General features: G+C 40.7%; 1 protein-coding gene and 1 long non-coding RNA gene across 2 annotated transcripts in view; one reads left to right on the top strand and one right to left on the bottom strand.

The window, feature by feature from the left end:
- The window catches only part of efcab7 (EF-hand calcium binding domain 7), a 41,323-nt gene extending 18,731 nt beyond the window's left edge, over nt 1–22,592 (bottom strand). The window contains exons 1-6 of the mRNA XM_061883690.1: nt 22,480–22,592; nt 22,250–22,407; nt 13,524–13,735; nt 13,306–13,392; nt 8,144–8,345; nt 3,960–4,048 (exon numbers count right to left, since the gene is read on the bottom strand). Of these exons, the coding sequence (XP_061739674.1) occupies nt 3,960–4,048; nt 8,144–8,345; nt 13,306–13,392; nt 13,524–13,735; nt 22,250–22,407; nt 22,480–22,583 (852 nt within the window). The 5' untranslated portion in view covers nt 22,584–22,592. The remainder of the gene's footprint in view (nt 1–3,959; nt 4,049–8,143; nt 8,346–13,305; nt 13,393–13,523; nt 13,736–22,249; nt 22,408–22,479) is intronic.
- Nucleotides 22,593–22,766: 174 nt separating this feature from the next.
- LOC133540774 (uncharacterized) lies at nt 22,767–23,647 on the top strand. The gene is made up of 3 exons (XR_009803720.1): nt 22,767–22,982; nt 23,236–23,277; nt 23,500–23,647. It is a non-coding gene; the product is annotated as an uncharacterized LOC133540774 (long non-coding RNA).
- The last annotated feature ends 1,025 nt before the right edge of the window (nt 23,648–24,672 follow it).

The raw sequence follows: 24,672 nt of genomic DNA, 5'->3' as shown, positions 1-24,672 counted from the left end.
CACTAAAACAACACATCCAGGTAATTTCAACCCTTTACTAACACCCTCCCCCCACCACATCCCATCTCCCCGGAAAGTAAATAACCAAATGTAAATAATCAAATGTATTTCAAATGTATATACTTGTTCTTATGCAATCTGCACTCACTATGTTCTCTACTCGCTGTACATATCCTACTAAGTCATAGCTACACTCTTTCAATGTCCATTTCTCTGATGATGCAATTGTTGATGACTGAAGTGAAGATATCAACCAAACCCTCCTCATCCCACCCCCCGGATTGTAAATAATTCAATGTGTTTACTCTGATGTTTAACTTGTGTGATGACTGCGTTATGATGATAGTATATATTTGTACTATGTATTGATTAACGTGGAGCCCGACTTAAACAAATTGAAAAACATTTAGTGGTCAATTGTATGGAATATGTACTGAACTGTGCAATCTACTAATAAAAGTTTCAATCAATCAATCACTATATTATTTAGTCACTACAGTAATTATAACTTGTGTTCACATCCACAGGAACCACATGGGTTAGCCTACTCTATACAGTATTTACAACCTTACTGGTGTTCACTACGCAGCCTGTGATGGTTAATCGAGTTATTTACAATATTTACACATTACTTTGGTTCTTGATGGCTCTGACATGAGCCTTCCTGGCAAATTTCTGAGCAGATTGCATTTTCCTTTTTGTTTATGCTTCAGTGGATTCGGCCTTGGATTTTTATAGCCAATTTCTGTCTCTTCGACTCCCTCTCCCACTTATAACTGATCCGAATTAAAAAATCATGCAGAAATCATAAAAAATACAAACATTGTTTATTCATTAGCCAACTTCCTTTATCTGAATAACCATTTGTGATTTATAGCATGAAATAACAAATATCTTGCAGTCATGTTGTTTATGTTTCAAAATGATGAAACTATTATTCAATGTGGCCCCCCTGCGATGAGGTGGAGACTTGTCCAGGGTGTACCCCGCCTTCTGCCCGATTGTAGCTGAGATAGGCACAAGCGCCCCCCGCGACCCCAAAGGGAATAAGCGGTAGAAAATGGATGGATGGATATTATTCAATGTCAAAATACAAACAGTAAAAATAATGAACAAAATATCAGCTACTATCTTGTTATAAAACACCAATAAAAATTAAATTTAGCATTTAGACAGGTTATACTGCAGCAAAAGTCATCACATGTCTGCCACAATCATGTGTGTTCCTGAATGTGTATTCCACATCTTCCATGTTGAGAGCAGTTTTGATTTGGGCTTACATGGTAAACAATGAAAATGAATGTTTTGGCCGATGTCTTATCCAGACGCGTACATTTGTTCAAATGTGGCCAAGTAGACGCATTTCTTGGATGTCGTCTACATCGCTATAAGAAAAGTTTAAGGAAGAGAATCTCTCTCCCATCTTCCACTAGTTTTAAAAAAAATATGTAAATTGCCCGCTTGAATATTGCCTCTTCCCTTCTCCGACTCTCTCGTCGTCATTTGGGATGTGCGTGTCTGTTGTGATTTCCCTTCCTGGTTCGATAACCCACCCTATTTTGTCTATGATTGGCCTGGTCTTAATGTTTTGCCCTAATCTTAACCAATCGTGACTTGTCATAGTAAACCAACCAACCAATCATGGATTTTCTTATACATAAACCAACCCATCATCATTGATTTTTTTCCTTTATATTTTGTCCCCTGCCTGTGGCGTTACACCAGTCCATCTGTCTCTATCTGTTCTGCCTCTCTCTTTTTTTGTAACATGTAGCTTAGCTAACTAAAAATAGCTAAGCTATGGAAATTATTACTCGTTTAAAAAGTAGCAAAGCTACTGGCAAGCTACTGGGAAATGTAGTTAAGCTATGTAGCTTTGATTTTTAAATTAAGAATTGTTAATGGAACACCTTAGTTTTTACCACTGCAGCTGCAAACCGGAATGGATTATCAAAAACCTTACTCATTACCGAAAACCGTAGTTGTTGGCAGGCATGGCAAAGAAAGGGCTAAAGATTTTAACAAACATTGTAGGTCGGAAAAAACAAAGAAAAACGGAAAATATTTTTAAAATATTTTTACAGACATAAAGAAGACGGATTTCCGACTATTTATCCATCCATCCATTTCCCACGGCTTGTCCCTTTTGGGGTTGCGGGGGGTGCTGAAGCCTATCTCAGCTACATTCTGGCGGAAGGCGAGGTACATCCTGGACAAGTCGCCACCTCATCGCAGGGCTAACCGATAGACAGACAACATTCACACTCTAGGGCCAATTTAGTGTTGCCAATCAACCTATCCCCAGGTGCATGTTTTTGGGGGTGGGAGGAAGCCGGAGCACCCGGAGGGAACCCACGCAGTCACAGGGAGAACATGCAAACTCCACACAGAAAGATCCTGAGCCTGGGATTGAACTCAGGACTACTCAGGACTTTCGTATTGTGTTCTACCGTGCTTTGCGACTATAGTTGGAAAAATCACACGCCTGTAATAAGTGAATATTATTGAGCATGAACATTTACATTTAGTTTTTTTAAGTCCGACTTCCAGAATAAGAGAGGTTTTCATTGAACAATATGTTTATTTTTGTCATATGCATTGATGTAGAACTGCACTGAGTTGTTTCTAATATTTTGGTTACCTCATCAAACTTAATTAAATTAGAATGTTATAATATTGGGCAGCATGGTGGAAGAGGGGTTAGTGCGTCTGCCTTACAATACGAAGGTCCTGTGTAGTCCTGAATTCAATCACGGGCTCAGGATCTTTCTGTGTGGAGTTTGCATGTTCTCCCCGTGACTGCGTGGGTTCCCTCCGGGTGCTCCGGCTTCCTCCCACTTCCAAAGACATGCACCTGGGGATAGGTTGATTTGCAACACTAAATTGGCCCTAGTGTGGGAATGTGAGTGTGAATGTTGTCTGTCTATCTGTGTTGGCCCTGGGATGAGGTAGCGACTTGTCCAGGGTGTACCCCGCCATCCACCCGATTTTAGCTGAGATAGGCACCAGCGCCCCCCGCCACCCCAAAGGGAATAAGCGGTAGAAAATGGATGGATGTTACAATACTGTATAAGCCACACTACTTCAAATCTTGCGGCTTAACTTTATTGCTTTTTTTCTAAACATAATTGTTAAAAAATATACCACAGTTTGTGTTAGATTATTTACAACTATTATTAGTAAAAAAACAAAAACATGCTTAGTTAAGGAAAATATGTATTTTCAAGCATAAAGATGACTTAATTAACTTAAAATAATAAATGTAAAGTACTGTACCATATTGCACAGCAGATCACTGTCTTTGAACATGTTTTTTAATTTATATTTTCTATTGTTATTGGTTGTGTTAAAGAACTGTAAGTTTATAATTTAATTACAGTATATTTTATTTATGTCTCAAATTTTCCACTACACAGGGGCCTGAGGACCACTAAAATATTGACAATGAGTTTGTAATCTTACTCTTGATTTTAAAGGTATTCAATAATTATATTTAACCAACTTGCAGTTAAACAGGATACACCTTGTCATATGATATGAGAGCATGTGTTAATTACAAAGATTATTATTTCTTTCACACATAAACCTTAGGCTTAGGTCAGGCTAGGTCATGTCTAAAGGGCTTTAATACCGTTAAAACCCGTACTTAGGAGGCCGTAAACATTTTTTCTTCTATAATATTTAGTAATGTTTATTAGTCGAGCCCCAGCGAAGAGAAGTGAGAATTTTGATGATTTCATATTTATACATAAATATATATAAGTAGGAAATCATCAAAATTAAATATTTGTAAAGGAAAATATATTGATAAGTTCCAAATGATTTCATTAGGTTCTACATTTACCCTCTGTTCACATGTCTTTTTAAATCTATGAAGACAATAAGGGTTAATATTACACTTCTTGAAATAAAGAGTCTGATCATGCAAAGAACGGTTAGTAGCTGGGATTAAAACTGACCTTGTTGCTGCTGGATGTTCCAGAGGCTGAGTTTGACACATTTGAGCGTCGACTGCGAGCGGAAGAAGGATGAGAAGATTGTCGGCTGTCTGAAATAAAAATACGAAAGAGTAAACAATGATCCATGTCTCATTAACAAAGTCTTTGAACTATTTGAATTGAATTTGTTTTGGAGAAAACTAGATGTTGAGTGCTGTGATGAATTACATTATTTAATACATCCTTTTGAAGTTGTTTAAAAAACATTTTATATTATTGAGGGTAATATTTTCTGCGGGTACTATGGTTTCCTCACACATTTGATAGGCACTTGTGCACCCAGGACCTCAAACAGCATAAACGGTAACAAATTAATTCATGAATGACATTATTTTATTTTAGCAGTATGTTTGTGTATGTGAACAATCAATCTTTAAATATGTACAGGATGTGGGCCATTTGAACGTGTTATTTGCGTGCCCAAGCAAGTAAAATAAAGTAAAAAAATGTACAAGTGTTTACAGAGTACAAAGAAGAATAATTGTGAAATATTGAAAATAAGATAATTAGATCATTGAGTGAATCATCACTGTTTTAATGTTTTATTACCAGAACCATAGATGCCGATCAATGCCGAGCACTCACGTGGGATTGATGGCAAATTCTTTCTCACCACCAAGCAAAAACCGCACATGCTCAGAAAAGTAGCGTCAGATTTACCGCTCGTCCCAGCACCCACTGGCAGAAATGTAGATCGGCGCTTATGACCAGAACTGTCATATTTAGAAATACTTGATGTAAGTTATGTTAAAAATTCAAAAGAAGAAGTAAACATACACTATATTGCCAAAAGTATTTGGCCACCTGCCTTGACTCACATATGACTTGAAGTGCCATCCCATTCCTAACCCATAAGGTTCAATATGATGTCGGTCCACCTTTTGCAGCTATTACAGCTTCAAATCTTCTGAGAAGGCTGTCCACAAGGTTGCGGAGTGTGTTTGTACTCCAAAAGCGCCTTGGTGAGGTCACACACTGATGTTGGTCGAGAAGGCCTGGCTCTCAGTCTCCGTTCTACTTAATCCCAAAGGTGTTCTATTGGGTTCAGGTCAGGACTCTATGTAGGCCAGTCAAGTTAATCCACACCAGACTCTGTCATACATGTCCTTATGGACTTTGCTTTGTGCACTCGTGCACAGTCATGTTGGAAGAGGAAGAGGCCCGCTCCAAACTGTTCCCACAAGGTTGTGAGCCTGGAATTGTCCAAAATGTTTTGGTATCCTGGAGCATTCAAAGTTCCTTTCACTGGAACTAAGGGTCCAAGTCCAACTCATGAAAAACTACCCCACACCATAATTTTTCCTCCTGGCAACTCCCAAACCCAGACTCGTCTATCAGATTGCCATATGGAAAAGCGTGATTCATCACTCCAGAGAAGTTGTCTCCACTGCTCTAGTTCAGTGGCGACGTGTATGGCTTAAATACAGCTGTTCGGCCATGGAAACCCATTCCATGAAGCTCTCTGCGTACTGTACGTGGGCTAATTGAAAAGTCACATGTAGTTTGCGGCTCTGTAGCAACTGAATGTGCAGAAAGTCTTCACACTATGCGCTGACCCCTCTCTGTCAGTTTATGTGGCCTACCACTCCATGGCTGAGTTGCCATTGTTCCCAAACTTTCATTCTCTTATAATAAAGCCGACAGTTGACTTTGGATAATTTAGGAGCGAGGACTTTTCACGACTGGATTTGTTGCACGGGTGGCATCCTATGACAGTTCCACGCTGGAAATCACTGAGGTCCGAGAGCAGCCCATTCTTTCACAAATGTTTGTACAAACAGTCTCCATGCCTAAGTGCTTGATTTCATACACCTGTAATCACCAAGTGATTAGGACACCTGAATCTCATAATTTGGATGGGTGGCCAAATACTACAGCTTTTCAGACATGTTGAAAAATGTAGGGGCATATATGTGAGGTATCCAATTGAAACTGTATACATGTTCAAAATAAACTTCTACCAACCAATAATAGATGCATAATAAAATGAACTGTAAAACCCAAGCTTTATTCATCAAATGGTCTTTCACGTCAATGTAATTACAAATTTAATAATACAATTTAAAATAATAACTTTAACCACCTTAAACATTGGGAAAAAAAGCTTTTGTTGACAGTCCCTAACGCTTCGCGCCACGGGAGACAGTGAGAATGTCTTAGGACATTTGCCATTATGTCCTTAAAGGCCTACTGAAACCCACTACTACCGACCACGCAGTCTAATAGTTTATATATCAATGATGAAATATTAACATTGCAACACATGCCAATACGGCCTTTTTAGTTTACTAAATTACAATTTTAAATTACCCGCGGAGTTTCCTGTTGAAAACGTCGCTGAATGATGACGCGTATGATGACGCGTGTTTGTGACGTTATTGCTTGGAGGGGACATATTAGCCAGCACCACTTGCGGCTATAAGTCGTCTCTTTTCATTGCGCAATTACACAGTATTTTGGATATCTGTGTTGCTGAATCTTTTGCAATTTTTTCACTTAATAATGGAGACGTCAAAGTAGAAAGATGGAGGTGGGAAGCTTTAGCCAAACAAACACACGGTGTTTCGTTGTTTAAAATTCCCGGAGGTGAAGCTTTATTATGGATCAGAGCGGTCAAGCGAACATGGATCCCGACCACTTGTCAACCGGCAGGTTTTGGTGAGAAAATTGTGGTAAAAAGTCGCCTCTTACCGGAGATCAGCGGAGCTTGTGTCGTCCATGCAGCTGCTGTGACTTCCCTCAGAGACTGACGTCAACACACCCGCGGACACACCCCTTCGACTATCAGGTACTATTTAACTCACTAAAACACTAGCAACACAATAGAAAAATAAGGGATTTCCCAGAATTATCCTAGTAAATGTGTCTAACAACATCTGAATCGCTCCTAATAAAATCGCCTTTTTTTTTTTATAGTCCTTCACTCTAAATATCCTCATCCACGAATCTTTCGTCCTCGCTCAAATTAATGGGGAAATTGTTGCTTTCTCGGTCTGAATAGCTCTTGATGCTGGAGGCTCCCATTATAAACAATGTGAGGACGTGAGGAGCCCTCACACCGGTGACGTCATCGTCTGCTACTTCTGGTAAGGGCAAGGCTTTTTTATTAGCGACCAAAAGTTGCGAACTTTATCGTCGATGTTCTCTACTAAATCCTTTTAGCAAAAATATGGCAATATCGCGAAATGATCAAGTATGACACATGAAATGGACCTGCTATCCCCGTTTAAATAAGAACATCTCATTTCAGTAGGTCTTTAACAGTGACAGAGCAGGAAAGGGCTAGCAACAGGTTTTAGGTAAAATTTCATATGAAGCGCCCTGCCATTAATTAAGTGACATTTCAAAAGCGCTTCTCTTATGCAAAACAGGGCCCCACACACATCACGGGGCCTTACGCACAGCGGGCGATCTGCAATAGGGAGGGGCGGTTTAAATGAGCAAACCAAATTGAAAGAATAACGCATTCAACGTGTGCAGTCGGGTAGCATCTTATGTCAGCTCCTTATTAAAATGTAACAGGTTTAAATCAATATGTGGGAGAGTCACAATGATTTGATAATCCAGACTACTGTGCAGGAACTCGTTTGTTTTTGCAGTGGCGGTCGACTGGGCCCTCCCCTTCACCACTTTCAAATCCCTCATCCTCTCCCTAGTGAGTAGTTGTGGAATCGTCCAAATCAATACAAGAACATAGACTGACCACTTAAATCCATCCCATCTATCATATTGTCCTAAGTTTCTCAGCTTGGTGGTTCTAACATGCTACTTACTGACACATGGAGTGGCCAAATTAGTTGCCATGAGCACATATCTTTTTGACCAAAACAATGTCTTGTGGTTCTCTCTGTTGTAGATAAAGTGTTTGTCAATCTCCTAATGGCAGAAATGATAATCACAGCACTTTACAGTCTCCGCCCTCCAAACAAGCTGTTCTAATCACGTAGCTCTCATGATGAATGAACTGTCTTAATGAGGTGATTCGTCACTTGGGAGTGAAGACATAATCAATAACAGAGCTATTATATTTAATCAAAAGAAAACGTCGATGTGTAATGTTGCAAATGGTGTGTATGGGTAAGCATTTAAAAAGTCAATAAGTAAATCCACCACAAAAACACAACATAGTAACACTACCCAGGTACCTTTCTTCTGTGTATTATCTGGATCAGACCATGTTGCTTCTGCAGTTTTCAAAGAAGCTGCCGATTTGGGTGACATGGAGGGATTTGAAGGACCGCCTAAATGGCTGCCAAAGTTTTGCTTTTTTAGCTTGGCATCAGCTTGGAGCTTCTCCAAAGAGGCCATCTGACACGCATCCACTGTTGACACAAGCAACCTGCAGAACTGAAGGGAAATGATATGGACAATATGATGGCTGTTTTCAAATAGTGGCAGATTCGATGACAACTTTGCAGTCCAATTGTCAGACACCGCACAAACTTTAAACCCCCTCCCACACTAGGAGGAGGGGTTGCGTTAAGTACCTGATGAGGCCCCCCCGCAAACAGCAGGTGTGTTGGGAGGATGGATCGATTGCGTTGGTCATACTAAAACACTTGTGTGCAGACAGATGTAGAGTAAGAGATTAAAGTTAAAGTACCGATGATTGTCACACACACACTAGGTGTGGTGAAATTATTCTCTGCATTTGACCCATCACCCTTGATCACCCCCTGGGAGGTGAGGGGAGCAGTGAGCAGCAGCGGTGGCCGTGCCCGGGAATCATTTTTGGTGATTTAACCCTAAATTCCTACCTTTGATGCTGAGTGCTAAGCAGGGAGGTAATGGGTCTCATTTTTATAGTCTTTTGTATGACTTGGCCCAGGTTTGAAGTCACAACCTACTGATCTCAGGGTGGACACTCTAACCACTAGGCCACTGAGAAGTATATCATTCTAATTTGAGTACAATGTGGGCAGTCACTAGAAAGCGATCGCTGCTTCCAGGTGTCTAAAACAGCTGCCCGTGGGTTTTGGCCCTTCAACATCTTTCTTTAAAAACTATTTGACAGTATTGGTAAGATATTTCTATATGGGGAACTGGGCTCCTTGGGATGCGCCAGAGTCAAACACCCTGACCTCCGTGCCACCACGCTCCTCCAGTCGGCCGAATCCCGCCATATGTTCCGAAGGAACTCACCGGAAACTAAATGTGCACGTGCCGTCTCGCCACAGAAACGTAACTCTTTTTGCTGGTAAAGATTATGACCCTTCAGCATGTTCACATAGAGAACATTTGTAATGGCTTTTACTTCTATTCAGTCAAGTTTGTTTTGTCGAGGACCTCACTAAACAATCCAACAAAAACTGAGTTTATTTTGTTTATCAGAGTGGTTTAGCCTTTTTCTGGGGTGGAAAAAGTTGGAATCGTGATGAAAAAATAGCACATCATTTGTTTTGTTCACTTTAATGAAAACAATTATTTTTAAAACTATCTGAAAGAATCACCTTATAGCGGCTAGATTTATATAATGTGACACTATACTGACAGAGTGAGCAGTAAGAATACGTTAATAGTATCACAATTTATTTCTCTCTTAAAATAAAACACCATATTATAGGTGACAATGGAGAATATCAAACAAATCGAATCTGAATATGACATTTCTTATTCAAAGACAGCCCTAGACAATATGTTATGTGATGCAGTGCTTCTCAATTATTTTCCATCCTTACACCCTTAAGGGACAAAACATTTTACACGACCACCCTGAATTGACTTACAACCAAGAACTTGATAAGATGTATTTATTTGAATGTACAGTATGACTCACATAGTTACGTTTTTATATATGCCGCTCACAACTGGGGCTGGGCTGTATACCCATATTACGTATGTTATATTTCAGAAAGAGACATGTATTTGAGATAGTACTACAATACCGATATGTAACCCTTAATGTCCTGATGCGGAAGTCTCTCTGTTCATTTTGGTGCCATGTCCCTCCTCCATGCACCTTTGACACATACTCCAGTACTAGGAGTGTGTGAAGCCTATATCAACCTTCTAATTTTTGCCGGGAAATCATGTATTTTGTTCTCCTTTTTTCCGCAAATTTTGCTCTATAAGAAAAAAAAAAAATCCTCAGAAGATTTTCCAGGGATTAAGTCCGTTTGACTCGAGCCTCAGCAACACTCGGCATCACTCAGGGCAATAGGCGTTCATGACAGCAGCATGGCGAGTCGCATTTCACGTGATTATGTGAAATCAGCAATGCGATAGAAAAAGGATGCACTTCGAAATGATGGAGAACATATTGTGTAATTAGATATGTTCCCAGTTGCAACGGTATGAAAAAACGGAAATAATCAACTCGTTATATCAGCGTCCCAGTTGCAACTACCGTATTTTTCGGACTATAAGTCGCAGTTTTTTTCATAATTTGGCCAGGGGTGTGACTTATACACAGGATCGACTTATGTGTGAAATTATTAACACGTTACCGTAAAATATCAAATAATATTATTTAGCTCATTCACGTAAGAGACTAGACGTATAAGATTTCATCGGATTTAGCGATTAGGAGTGACAGATTGTTTGGTAAATGTATAGCATGTTCTATATGTTATAGTTATTTGAATGACTCTTACCATAATATGTTACATTAACATACCAGGCACCTTCTCAGTTGGTTATTTATGCATCATAAAACGTACACTTATTGAGCCTGTTGTTCACTATTCTTTATTTATTTAAAAATGCCTTTCAAATGTCTATTCTTGGTGTTGGGTTTTAACAAATAAATTTCCCCCAGAAATGCGACTTATACTCCAGTGCGACTTATGGTTTTTCCTTCTTTATTATGCATTTTCGGCAGGTGCAACTTATACTACGGAGCGATTTATACTCCGAAAAATCCGGTAATTTGCTCAAGAAGCACTGCCATGACAAAGGTATACATGATCTGAAAGGGTGTTTAGATGCAGTGGCAATATTGTCACATGTCACACAGCATCCTGCAGTTTACAGCTTGATGTTATTGGCTTTCATTTTTGAGGGAACAAGGGTCTTCTAAAAATGTTGAGCTAAGAAACAGTATTGTTAAAAGTAGCTCCTTTTCAAATTGCTGCTAATGTTTGAAATGTTATCTTAAAGCAGGGACTTTATTTAAATTTTTGTTATTTTGGATTTTTCTTGTTAGATGAGGATTGGAGCATCGCTAAAGCTTTGTTTTAAAGAAGATTGAAGGTGGCACTTTTCTCTTCTTATTTAATTTTCAAGGCTTTTGTTTATGTGCATTTATCTTTGCAGAAAACTTTAAAATGTCCTGAAAAATTACCCATGTAAAGTATTTATTTCAATAAAACAACTTGACACATATGTTTTGGTCTGACTTTGTCTTTCGGGATATATCGTCCATCCAGCCATTCATCCATTTTCTACCGCTTATTCCCTTTTGGGGTCGCGGGGGGCGCTGGCGCCTATCTCAGCTACAGTCGGGCGGAAGGTATTCAGCCAAAACATATCAGGATATCACTTTAGGTCCATACCGCCCGGCCCTACTCACAACGTCCCCTTTATTTTTTCATTTTTGTCACAAACTTGTCCATCTCTTTGCCACTGTTCTGTACACAATTGTGTTAGACAAGTTGCCACCAAGCAGTAGGCTTGTGTGTTTTTCCAACATGAATACTAAAGTGTAGACAACATTCATCCATCCATTATCTACCGCTTATTCCCCTCGGGGGCGCTGGAGCCTATCTCAGCTACATTCGGGCGGAAGGCGGTGTACACCCTGGACAAGTTGCCACCTAGCTGCAGGCTTGTGTGTTGTTCAAACATGAATACTAAAGTGTAGACAACATTCATCCATCCATTATCTACCGCTTATTCCCCTCGGGGGCGCTGGAGCCTATCTCAGCTACATTCGGGCGGAAGGCGGTGTACACCCTGGACAAGTTGCCACCTAGCTGCAGGCTTGTGTGTTGTTCAAACATGAATACTAAAGTGTAGACAACATTCATCCATCCATTTCTACCGCTTATTCCCTTCGGGGGCGCTGGAGCCTATCTCAGCTACAATCGGGCGGAAGGCGTTGTACACCCTGGACAAGTTGCCACCTAGCTGCAGGCTTGTGTGTTGTTCCAACATGAATACTAAAGTGTAGACAACATTCATCCATCCATTATCTACCGCTTATTTCCTTCAGGGGGCGCTGGAGCCTATCTCGGCTACAATCGGGCGGAAGGCGGTGTACACCCTGGACAAGTTGCCACCTAGCTGCAGGCTTGTTTATTGTTCCAACATGAATACTAAAGTGTAGACAACATTCATCCATCCATTTATTATCTACCGCTTATTCCCTTCGGGGGCGCTGGAGCCTATCTCAGCTACAATCGGGCGGAAGGCGTTGTACACCCTGGACAAGTTGCCACCTAGCTGCAGGCTTGTGTGTTGTTCCAACATGAATACTAAAGTGTAGACAACATTCATCCATCCATATCTACCGCTTATTCCTTTGGGGGCGCTGGAGCCTATCTCAGTTACAATTGGGCGGAAGGTGGCGTACACCCTGGACAAGTCGCCACCTCATCGCAGGGCCAACACAGATAGACAGACAGCATTCACACACTAGGGCCAATTTAGTGTTGCCAATCAACCTATCCCCAGGTGCATGTTTTTTGGAGGTGGGATGAAGCCGGAGTACCCGGAGGGAACCCACGCAGTCACGGGGAAAACATGCAAACTCCACACAGAAAGATCCCGAGTCCGGGATTGAACTCAGGACCTTTGTATTGTGAGGCAGACGCTCTAACCCCTCTTCCACCGTGGTGCCCTAAAGTGTAGACACAAATAATGAAAATCTTCTGTGCTGCTCTCAACCCCACTAAAACCTCAACGTGACCCCAGGGGGTCCTGACTCACAATTTGAGAAACACATTAAACGGACAAGCGGTAGAAAATGGATGAATGGATGGATGGTTAGTATATGACAAGCGCTCATCACGATATCATGAATATTATACATTTTGTAAACATGATTATGCCTTCTGAAAAATGCATTGTCTTTATTTACGAATTTTATTTTCCTATGTTCATACTATATTTATTTTTGTATTATATATGTTATGAGGTGGCGACTTGTTCAGGATGGCGACATTCCGCCAGAATGCACCTGAGATAGGCTCCATCACCCCCCGCGACCCCGAACGGGACAAGCGGTAGAAAATGGATGGATGGATGGCATTATTAATATTGCAAAAGTCTATTTTTTCCACATCTTTGGACACACAATAACCTACAACTTGTTGCCACTGACACAATATGAGCTCAAAAGAACAGGCTGAAAGAATGTCATACTTACTTCTGCATAGTTGAATTGTCCATCCTTGTTGATGTCACTTAATGAGAAAATGGCATTCACCTCTTCAGGTGTCATTGTATCACCTCCCTGTAAGGTTCAAAATATTTTGAAAGCAATAAATCCTGAAAAAAAATGTTCTTTAGATCCGGTTAATTGAGCTTAACTTCTCAAGCTTCAATCCAATATGTATACATAATGCTTAATGCTTGGTGACTCACGGTCGTAAGGAGCTTTTCCACTTTGCTCTGTGAGATGTATCCATCGCCATCGGTATCCAGCTTTTTGAAAACGTCAATCAGCTCGTTCTTTTCAGCCTTCCGCTCATGTTTCAGAATCCCACAGAAATCGTCAAAGTTCATGTCAGTCGTTCCTGTGGTCCAGTACTTATCGAGAGTGGCTTGGGAGGGATTCCTGCCAGCCAACTGGAGAACTAGGAAATGGGGAACAAGTCAACAGACAACTCTTTCTGGCCTTTTTATAACATTTTCCTATATATTCATGTAAAAAATAGAACTCTGAATGAGAGTGTACGCATATCCCTATTTCTACACTCTTTAGTCTTAATGTAAGCATTCAAAAATATGGCAACACAAATAAGTGCGCTCCAAACAGGCTCGTGCACAGATACAGTCGTGGTCAAAAGTGTACATACACTTGTAAAGAACATAATGTCATGGCTGTCTTGAGTTTCCAAAGATTTCTACAACTCTTACTTTTTTGTGATAGAGTGATTGGTCACAAAAAACATTCATGAAGTTTGGTTCTTTTAAGAATTTATTATGGGTCTACTGAAAATGTGACTAAATCTGTTGGGTCAAAAGTATACATATAGCAATGTTAATATTTGATTACATGTCCGTAAACAAGTTTTACTGCAATAAAGCGTTTTTGGTAGCCATCCACCCGCTTCTGGCAAGCTTCTGGTTGAATTTTTGACCACTCCTCTTGACAAAATTGGTGCTGTTGAGTTACATTTGTTGGTTTTCTGACATGGGCTTGTTTCATCAGCATCATCCACACGTTTAAGTCAGTTTTAGCCATTCCTTTACCACTTTTGACATGACTTTTGACTTGTCCTCTTCTGGGATTACCCAACTGCACCCAAGACCCAACCTTTTGTTTGTGTCGTTACGTTTTTTAAGTTAACGTTTTTTGTTTTTTTTTATGTTATTAATCTGCTATTAGCTATGACTGAACACTAGCTATGTCAAAATCTCCCCAAACCTGTCCCATTTGTTTGTGCAACATTTAGGCTGCAAAATTATTTGGGCTAACTCTTAAAAATTTTAAGTTATTAATGTTTTATGATTCGCCTGTGTGAAGTCGCCTCCCCCCGTTGTCCAAATCTCTCCAAACGTGTCCCAATTGTTTGTACCTTGTTTATGCTAAAAACATTTTCGTTTAGGCCAGTTTTTCAAGTTACAGTATTTAAGTGTTCATAACCAAACCTCCAACCATGTCAAAATTCACCCCAAACCGGACACATTTATTTGTGCTTTGTTTGTGCTGCAAAAATTTTCGGTCAAGCAATTATAATTTTTAAGTTATTAACAAATGATGGCTCTAGTGGAAGAGGGGTTAGTGCGTCTCCGGCTTCCTCCCACTTCCAAAGACATGCACCTGGGCATACATTGATTGGCAACACTAAATTGACCCTAGTGTGTGAATGTGAGTGTGAATGTTGTCTGTCTATCTGTGTTGGCCCAGCGAAGAAGTGGCGACTTCTCCAGGGTGTACCCCGCCTACCGCCCGAATGAAGCTGAGATAGGCACCAGCACCCCCCGCTATCCCGAAAGGGACAAGCAGTAGAAAATGGATGGATGGAAGTAACCCCCCCCCCCCAAATTTTCCCCAAACCAGTTCCAATCGTTTGTTTTTAGTCTAACTCTTATAGTTTTTAAGCTCTTAACACATTTTGATTCATAATGATAATATAATAACAATACTAACCAAGATGTAGCGACATTGCTATTGTACACGGAGAAAATATTTTTCTGGTGTAGTAACAAATGGTCTTGCGACGGCTTGCTACGCTATTAGCCGTAAGCTAGCTATGGCAAAGGGTAAGCTAGCTACAGCAATAGATAAACTACCTTTTGTATCACCAGCTGAATGACTTGTGAGATTGTAATGCGATTGGACACCAATTTGTACTGACTGAAAAAACATGAACTATCATATACATATACAGTACATGCAGTATCTGTAAAGTATTAGCCCAAAAATTCACGTTTTGTTTTTACACAGCTAGCTCGACAGTGTATGTAGTTGTAACGACACGTATGATGTGCTTCATCTATCATGATCAATATTATAGTGACTCACTCGATGGACAGTTGTCTGTCCAGCTGGCCGGGGACGTTTTTTCAAGTTGACTTTGGGTAAGCATGCCATTTATGTTCGCGGAGCTTAGCTCCAAGTTCCAAATTCTTACCTGTAAGTCACACAGACCTCACACTGTCGGCTTCCGTCTGCTCCAACGTTTCACCCTCTGTTTGTGCTTGCTTCTATAACATGCAGTTCATCCTCTGTATATTCAGGTTCGAAAAAATTAAGTTGTAAATCCTCATTTGTCCAAAAATAGTCGCCATTGTTGTCTGTTAAGAAATCTGCGATGTTTACAACACACTCGTGTTTGTTTCAGGACAAATTTTGGAAACGGAAAAAATGCGTTGAGGAAAGAAGTTCAGGTAACGCACAAAATTACCAAAATACAGCAAATATTTAACATATTACATATTGGTATTAACATGTATGTAACTACAGTTACTTAAAAACTGTAAGCAGCACAAACGATTGAGACAAGTTTGGGGAGATTTGTTCAAGGCGATGGGGCCAACTTCACACAAATGAATCACAAAATGTTAATAACTTAAAAACTATAATCGTTAGACCAACATTTTTTACAAACAAACATAGCACAAATGAATGGGACAAGTTTGGGGAGATTTTGACACAGTTGGGGGAGGGGGTTAGTTATGATTAACATGTTAATAATTACATGTTAATAACAAACCACAAAATGTTAATAATTTCAAAACTATTATAGTTAACAATAGCAGAGACCAGCACAAACATAGCACAAACTATGAGTACTGGTTTGGGGAGGTTTTTTTACAAGGGGCTGGGGACTGGTTATAAATATCAAAACGTTAATAACTTCAAAACTATAATAGTTAGACCAAAACATTTTGCAGCACAGACAGATAAAACAGCTTTGGGGTGAAAAAAACCCAAACGGAAATGTTTGCGGCACAAACGATTGGTAGAAGTTTGGATAGATTTGGACAGGGTGGGGAGCCAACTTTACACCGGTTCGAAACGCAGTAGGAATAAGCAAAGCGTATTTAACCCTCCTACCCTTTTTCCATTTCATAGCATTTACCAACACATTTATTCACTTTCTATTTTGAATCAGTGCACAATTTATTCCATAAATATAACAACTAAAGACCTTAAGTGTTGTGCGTGCACACAATTGTTTTACATTACATTTTTCTCAACTTCACACCGCTCCTGAATGCACTAAACCAGGGGTGTCAAACGTACGTCCCGCGGGCCAGATAAAACCTGTTTTTGGGCCGCACCGGGTTTTATCCTACCCGCGTGATGAGTTTGCCAAGTATTAAAACGAGATGCATTTTTTTTGGAGTGAAAGAAACTACTGTTCTAAATGTGTCCACTGGATGTCACAATAGCAATTCTGTTAGGACATGCAAGAGGAACAAAGTAAAGCGTGGCTGCTGTTCCTCTCCCTTCACACAAATGAAATTTAAAACCTGCCGTTTTATGTCTTCTGCTTCGAACACATCCATATTTGGCAGCCTTACTCCCCCACTATGTCTGTCAAAAACGAGAAAACGTAACCATTTTGAATAGATTTTTACCTTCGTTTGTTACGATTTGTTGAGTTAACTCTGGATTGATACGTGGACATGACACAGGAGGTACTTGATACCTCGAAGGGTTTACATGTTTTTTGTTCCATCCCAGAAAGACTGTGACTTAAAGTTTATTTTCCAGCTCTGTAGATACACTGAGACGAAATCTAAGCTCATTGTGTTTTTGAAACTGCACCAATTCCCTCAGAATTTTTAACAAACTTGAAGTGTTTTGTCCAGAAGATTTTTTGTACATTTTCATAGTGTGCTTTTTCTATTTTTGGCCAAAGTAAACAACCTGGAGTTGTCTTTATTTTCAAGTTATCAGCCCCTGACATAAAATGAGTTTGACATCCCTTCATTAAACAATAATGAATCATTTTCGTGTTGGGTGACCTTTTTTCTGTATTGAGCACCTGCCCTCCCAAATTCTCTGTGCACGTGCCTGGCTCTACCGATGCAAAACACATCTTTGAACCGATTTGGATGACTTTCAAACCTTGGATTTCATGTCGTCCACAAACATGTATGTAGTTACTGAATATGTTCTATTGTAAGACGTTGACATGGAAAAGGAACATGTTTTGATGGGGTTGGGTTCCCCACATTTGCAGTCCCCTCCAAGGTTTCTCATTGTAGCCTATTGGGTTGAGTTTTTCCTTGCCCTGATGTGGGATCTGACCCGAGGATGTTTTTGTGGCTTGTGCAGCCCTTTGAGACACTCGTGACCTAGGGCTATAAAAATGAACTTTGATTCATTGATTGATTGATTGATTGATTGATTGGTTGGTGTGAATCTGATTTGAGATACCGTTGACGAATATTTAGGAGGCTTTTGTCAGAGTTAGTTTGTGTCGAACCCCAAGATACAGAGAAGGAGGCAAGCATTGCGAGGGAAAACACGATTTAATTAAAATACTAGGACAAGAACAAACAAAAAAGGGTACTAACAAAAGGCGCGCACGAGGCGGATAACAAACTAAAAGAGCTAGCATGGGAGCTAGAAGATAACGAGCAGTATGACCTCGGACTAATTTAAGGTAACGTGTGGAGTTCCCCAGGGTTCGGTCCTTGGCCCTGTACTCTTCAGCATCTACATGCTGCCGCTGGGTGACGTCATACGCAAATACGGTATTAGCTTTCACTGCTATGCTGATGACACCTAACTCTACATGCCCCTAAAGCTGACCAACACGCCGGACTGTAGTCAGTTGGAAGCGTGTCTTAATGAAATTAAACAATGGATGTCCGCAAATTTTTTGCAACTTAACGCCAAAAAAACGGAAATGCTGATTATCGGTCCTGCTAAGACACCGACCTCTATTTAATAATACAACTTTAACATTTGACAACCAAATAATAAAACAAGGTGACTCGGTAAAAAATCTGGGTATTATCTTCGACCCAACTCTCTCCTTTGAGTCACACATTAAAAGCATTACTAAAACGGCCTTCTTTCATCTCCGTAATATCGCTAAAATTCGCTCCATTTTGTCCACTAAAGACGCCGAGATCATTATCCATTCGTTTGTTACGTCTCGTCTCGATTACTGTAACGTATTATTTTCGGGTCTCCCCATGTCTAGCATTAAAAGATTACAGTTGATACAAAATGCGGCTGCTAGACTTTTGACAAGAACAAGAGAGTTTGATCACATTACGCCTGTACTGGCTCACCTGCACTGGCTTCCTGTTCACTTAATATGTGACTTTAAGGTTTTACTACTTACGTATAAAATACTACACGGTCTAGCTCCATCCTATCTTGCCGATTGTATTGTACCATATGTCCCGGCAAGAAATCTGCGTTCAAAAGACTCCGGCTTATTAGTGATTCCTAGAGCCCAAAAAAAGTCTGCGGGCTATAGAGCGTTTTCCGTTCGGGCTCCAGTACTCTGGAATGCCCTCCCGGTAACAGTTCGAGATGCTACCTCAGTAGAAGCATTTAAGTCTCACCTTAAAACTCATCTGTATACTCTAGCCTTTAAATAGACCTCCTTTTCAGACCAGTTGATCTGCCGCTTCTTTTCTTTTTTCTCCTATGTCCCCCCCTCCCTTGTGGAGGGGGTCCGGTCCGATGACCATGGATGAAGTACTGGCTGTCCAGAGTCGAGACCCAGGATGGACCGCTCGTCAGGACCCAGGATGGACCGCTCGCCTGTGTATCGGTTGGGGACATCTCTACGCTGCTGATCCGCCTCCGCTTGGGATGGTTTCCTGTGGACGGGACTCTCGCTGCTGTCTTGGATCCGCTTTGAACTGAACTCTCGCGGCTGTGTTGGAGCCACTATGGATTGAACTTTCACAGTATCATGTTAGACCCGCTCGACATCCATTGCTTTCGGTCCCCTAGAGGAGGGGGGGGGGCCCACATCTGAGGTCCTCTCCAAGGTTTTTAAGAGTCAGCATTGTCACTGGCGTCCCACTGGATGTGAATTCTCCCTGCCCACTGGGTGTGAGTTTTCCTTGCCCTTTTGTGGGTTCTTCCGACGATGTCGTAGTCGTAATGAATTGTGCAGTCCTTTGAGTCTTTTGTGATTTGGGGCTATATAAATAAACATTAATTGATTGATTGATTGATTGATTGATTGAACGAGCAGGAAACAGAAGTCGTACTGATATGACAAGCTGGGAAGCAGGTAGTGATAGGTCCGGCAACACCGATGCATCGGTGCATGCGTCGAGCTCATAGAGCGAAACCCTGTGTTGGTGCGCGTACCGCTCTTAGAAAGTCACGTGACCGATCATGAGCTGTTTTGGTCACGTGACCATTACGCGAACTGTGTCGCACTGGCACCTGCGTAGCAACCTGTGTCGCACTGGCACCTGCACGCCATACTGTTTATAAGGAAGCACATCTGTCAACAAGATGCTGCTGTCAACAGCATCGCCGCACTGTTCACATTATTTGACTGTATCCAAAAAAGATAAAAATATATTTTTATTTAAATGAAGATATGAAATAATCCTAAATAAAATACAATGACTTGGTTTGTATTTTTGTATATACTAGGTCATAAAATCAGTGTCAGTTGAGTCAGCCCATAGGTTGCCTGTAGGGATTTTTAATGTCCAGCAGATGTCAGTATTTAGTGACAGTATTGACACAGTATCAATACAGTTTTGCAATGTGTCGAAACGATACATGAAGCTTCATCAACCCATCACTAGAAGCAGGGAACAAAAGACAATAAGCTACAAACCACTATCAAATATAGCTTACCGCAATGCTGCATTGACACGATATAATACGACACGCCAGGTAGCAACGACAAGAGCGACAATAATCCAGCAGTGACTGGAGGAACAAAGCAGGTAAAATAGGAGCGGTGTCAAGCCAAATTTGTGCACAGACGAAATAAGTGCTCAGGGGGGGTGTGCGCATGAGTGCACTTGCGCAGTCCACGGGTGCCCCGGGCAGTTTTTTGTCAGGGCGGCGTCATTGACAAACCATCGTGTGTGTATCGAAGAGAGAGACCGTCCACTATTTTTAAAAGCTTAACTCACCAAAATTAAAAACTACTGATCTTATTTGTTTCATCCTGCCGTTTCTCCATATTTAATAGCCTAAGACAATATATATCAGAGTAACTTTGGTATGATACGGTTTTTCTTTTAGCTAACAATGTCAGCAAATCCACAGGGGCAATTATTTGGCAAGCCGTCCCATACACACTCTATACAATAGGGTGGGCATATGATTCGCTCTTAAAGACCTACTGAAAGCCACTACTACCCACCACGCAGTCTGATAGTTTATATATCAATGATGAAATATTAACATTGCAACACATGCCAATACGGCCTTTTTAGTTTACTAAATTGCAATTTTAAATTTCCCGGGAGTTTTTTCTTTAAAACGTCGCGTAATGATGACGTATGCGCGTGACGTCACGGGCTGTTAGGAAATATGAGTGCTGCGCACACACACAGCTAAAAGTCATTTGCTTTAACGGCATAATTGCACAGTATTTTTGCAACTTGTTCAATTAATATTGGAGAAGTCAAAGTATAAAGATGGAGTTGGGAAGCTTTAGCCTTTAGCCACACAAACACAGGGTGATTCCTTGTTTAAAATTCTTCGAGGTGAAACTTTACTATGGACCACAGCGAACATGGATCCCACCCGAATGTCAACCAGCAGGTTTCGGTGAGAAAATTGTGGTAAAAAGTCGCTTCTTACCGGAGATCAGCTGAACTTGCCCCGTCCATAAAGCTGCCGTCGACTTCCCTGAGACATTGGTGTCAAGACACCCGTGGACACACCCCTCCGACTATCAGGTACTGTTAAACTCACTAAAACACTACCAACACAATAGAAAGATAAGGGATTTCCCAGAATTATCAGAGTGAATGTGTCTAAAAACATCAGAATCCGTCCCAATGCAATCGCGTTTTTTTTTATTACTTGTTTTGTCTGGTCCGTCGCTATCAATATCCTCAAACCTGAATCTTTCATCCTCGCTCAAATTAATGGGGAAATTGTCGTTTTCTCAGTCCGAATAGCTCTCTTTGTTGGAGGCTCCCATTAAAATCAATGTGAAGCAATCAACATGTGACATCATCGTCTGTGACTTCCGGTACAGGCAGGGCTTTTCTCTTAGCAAAGAAAGTTGCAAACGTTATCGTGGATGTTCTCTACTAAATCCTTTCAGCAAAAATATGGCAATATCGCGAAATGATCAAGTATGACACATAGAATGGACCTGCTATCACCGTTTAAATAAGAAAATCAAATTTCAGTAGGCCTTTAAGGCGCTAAATATATGCCCCGACACGCTTGGGCACTTATTTCGTAGCGAGCACTTATTTCGCTTGACAGCAGGCTGATGACAACAGGCGTGGCCAGGTGCCAATCAGCCACAGCTGAGGGGAAAACAGCGCACAGGGAAAAAAACAGGGAACAGACAAAATAAAAGCGCTGACAGGAACTAAACACAGAAAATACTAAACACACATACAGAGGAAAAACTGAAACACAAACAAACTGTCAGTGGCAAGCCTGACAGCTTTCCATTTCCGGTTAAATAAATAGGCTTGTGCATTTAAAAAATATGACTTACCTCGACATAATTCCTGTTTCGAGGAGATCTTTGCCAGGCTAGATTTGAACGCACTTACGTAGGCGGCTCGACACTGCAAGTAGAAAGCTTCGTCCTCATCATTAGGAGCCGAAGATGATTCCAAATAAGACATCTTTGCTGGAATATATTTTCGAACTCTGTCCCACAACAACAAATCAGGGCAATTGTTTTACAAATCCCAACAGACTAGCGATTACATCACGGCTAACCTGAGTGGCTTAACTAGCTCGGTTATGTTGTTACTAGGGTCTGCTTGCTTTGGCAACGTCGTGTGCTCACCACTAAAGAGCACGGAAGAAACACACATTAACATTAAATGTGTCCCCCCGTTTTTGGCGGTCAAAAATCAAATGAAAACAAACACTTTTTAGTTCCACTACAAAATATTGTTGCGTTTTTAGGCTGGGCATTTTGCAATGTTTTTTTTATTCCTTATCACAAGCAGGCAAACTGCACTATGTGGTAGAATTGTGTCTTTGTCGTTTCAGTCTTTGGAAAATGGCGACATCTAGTGTTAGTAATGGCGAGTGTAGGCCATTTAGGTTTACACATTACACATTACAATATTGTATTACATAAACATACGAACCATTGGTTAAAATACATCTATTACTACTTACATATAACACTGAGCTTTTTTAATTTAGGTGTGCAAGCGGGACAATAAGAAAACAAGTCAAACAGACGCCAGTTTTATGGACCCGAAAATGCCGTAAGTACTTTTAACCCTTATGTCCTGATATAACTTAGCAATACGTGCTCTCTTCTCCATTTACGTGTACAATTTCGTAAACACTGCATTGGAATCATCACGCCACTTCAGTTATGTTTGCTATAATGTCAGTGGATGTACCGTTGCCTTTTGAACATGGGATTTTATGCTTAAATAGTGTGAATTATTACTTCTATGATAAACATTCGGTTTGTACAATGTCAAGTTAAGGCTGTTGTTTCCGTTTTAATAGGACCAGAAGTGCCGCCAGTCGTGGGACATGCAAGTAGAAGCAGTAAGTATCATTGATTGATTGAGAAAATTTTATTAGTAGATTGCACAGTACATATTTTGTACAATTGAACACTAAATGGTAACACCCAGATACGTTTTTCAACTTGTTTAAGTCGTGGTCCACGTTAATCAAGTCATGGTGTTCAGACAATATATGTAGTGCATTGACCCAAATATAAAAAAATAAAAGTTAAAGTACTAATGATTGTCACACACATACTAGGTGTGGCGAAATTTTTTTCTCTGCATTTGATCCATCACCCTTGATCACCCCCCTGGGAGGTGAGGGGAGCAGTGAGCAGCAGCGGTGCCGCGCCCGGGTGTCAGGCTTGGACTTGGTCTTGGGTTGTTTTCCCGAAGTGCAAAGCGAATGGAGTGAAAACGGCTTGAAGGTAAAGACATCTTTATTTTAACACTAAAACTCAAAACAGGAACCAACAAAAAGCGCGCACAATGGCGGTACAAAAAACTGGGCTATGAAACAAAAGACTAGCACAAAGGCAATTAACTATAAAAATTAAGCAAAAACTTGCACTGTGGCATAAATAACAAGAAAACTTACTGTGACAAGGGTATGAGAAAAGCAGCATGGATATCATGGGTGCAGGAGGTGATGTTGCCAGACTGACTACCTGGTAACTGTGGCTTAAATAATGAACATGATAAGTGTAAACAAGTGTGAGACAAGACAGCTGAACTGATTGGTCGTAATAGTGACAAAACAGGGAGTGAAAAAAAAAAAGGAACTTAAAGAGTCCAAAGGTCAAACAGCACCTGGTATTCCTAGGCAGTTTTTGATTGATTGATTTATACTTTTATTGGTAGATTGCACAGTACAGTACATATTCCGTACAATTGACCACCAAATGGTAACACCCGAATAAGTTTTTCAACTTGTTTAAGTCGGGGTCCACGTTAATCAATTCAGTCTCCCATCCAAGTACTAACCAGGCCAGACACTGCTTAGCTTTGAGAACAAACAATATTGGAGATGCTCACGGTAGTATGGCCATACAAACTCAGGATCAGACATGACAGATGAAAACTAATGAGTTAGCATGGTAACAAGCCAAACAAGGAAATGCAAAACAGAACTAAATGTCCAAAAAACTAAACCGAACATGACCAAAACAAAACATGAACCTTAGGCGTGACACCAGGAATAATTTTTGGTGATTTAACCCCCAATTCCAACCCAGAGTGCTGAGTGCCAAGCAGGGAGGTAACGGGTCCCAATTTTATAGTCTTTGGAATGACTCGGCCGGGGTTTGAACTCACAACCTACCGATCACAGGGGGGACACTCTAACCCAGTGGTTCTTAACTTTGTTGGAGGTACCGAACCCCGCCAGTTTGATATGCGTGTTCACCGAACCCTTCTTTAGTGAAAAATGAAT

Source organism: Nerophis ophidion, linkage group LG22 (genome assembly GCF_033978795.1).
Source record: "Nerophis ophidion isolate RoL-2023_Sa linkage group LG22, RoL_Noph_v1.0, whole genome shotgun sequence".
Taxonomy (NCBI): Eukaryota; Metazoa; Chordata; class Actinopteri; order Syngnathiformes; family Syngnathidae; genus Nerophis; species Nerophis ophidion.
Note: the sequence above shows the minus strand (reverse complement) of the source record. Positions and strands in the feature narration are given on the sequence as shown.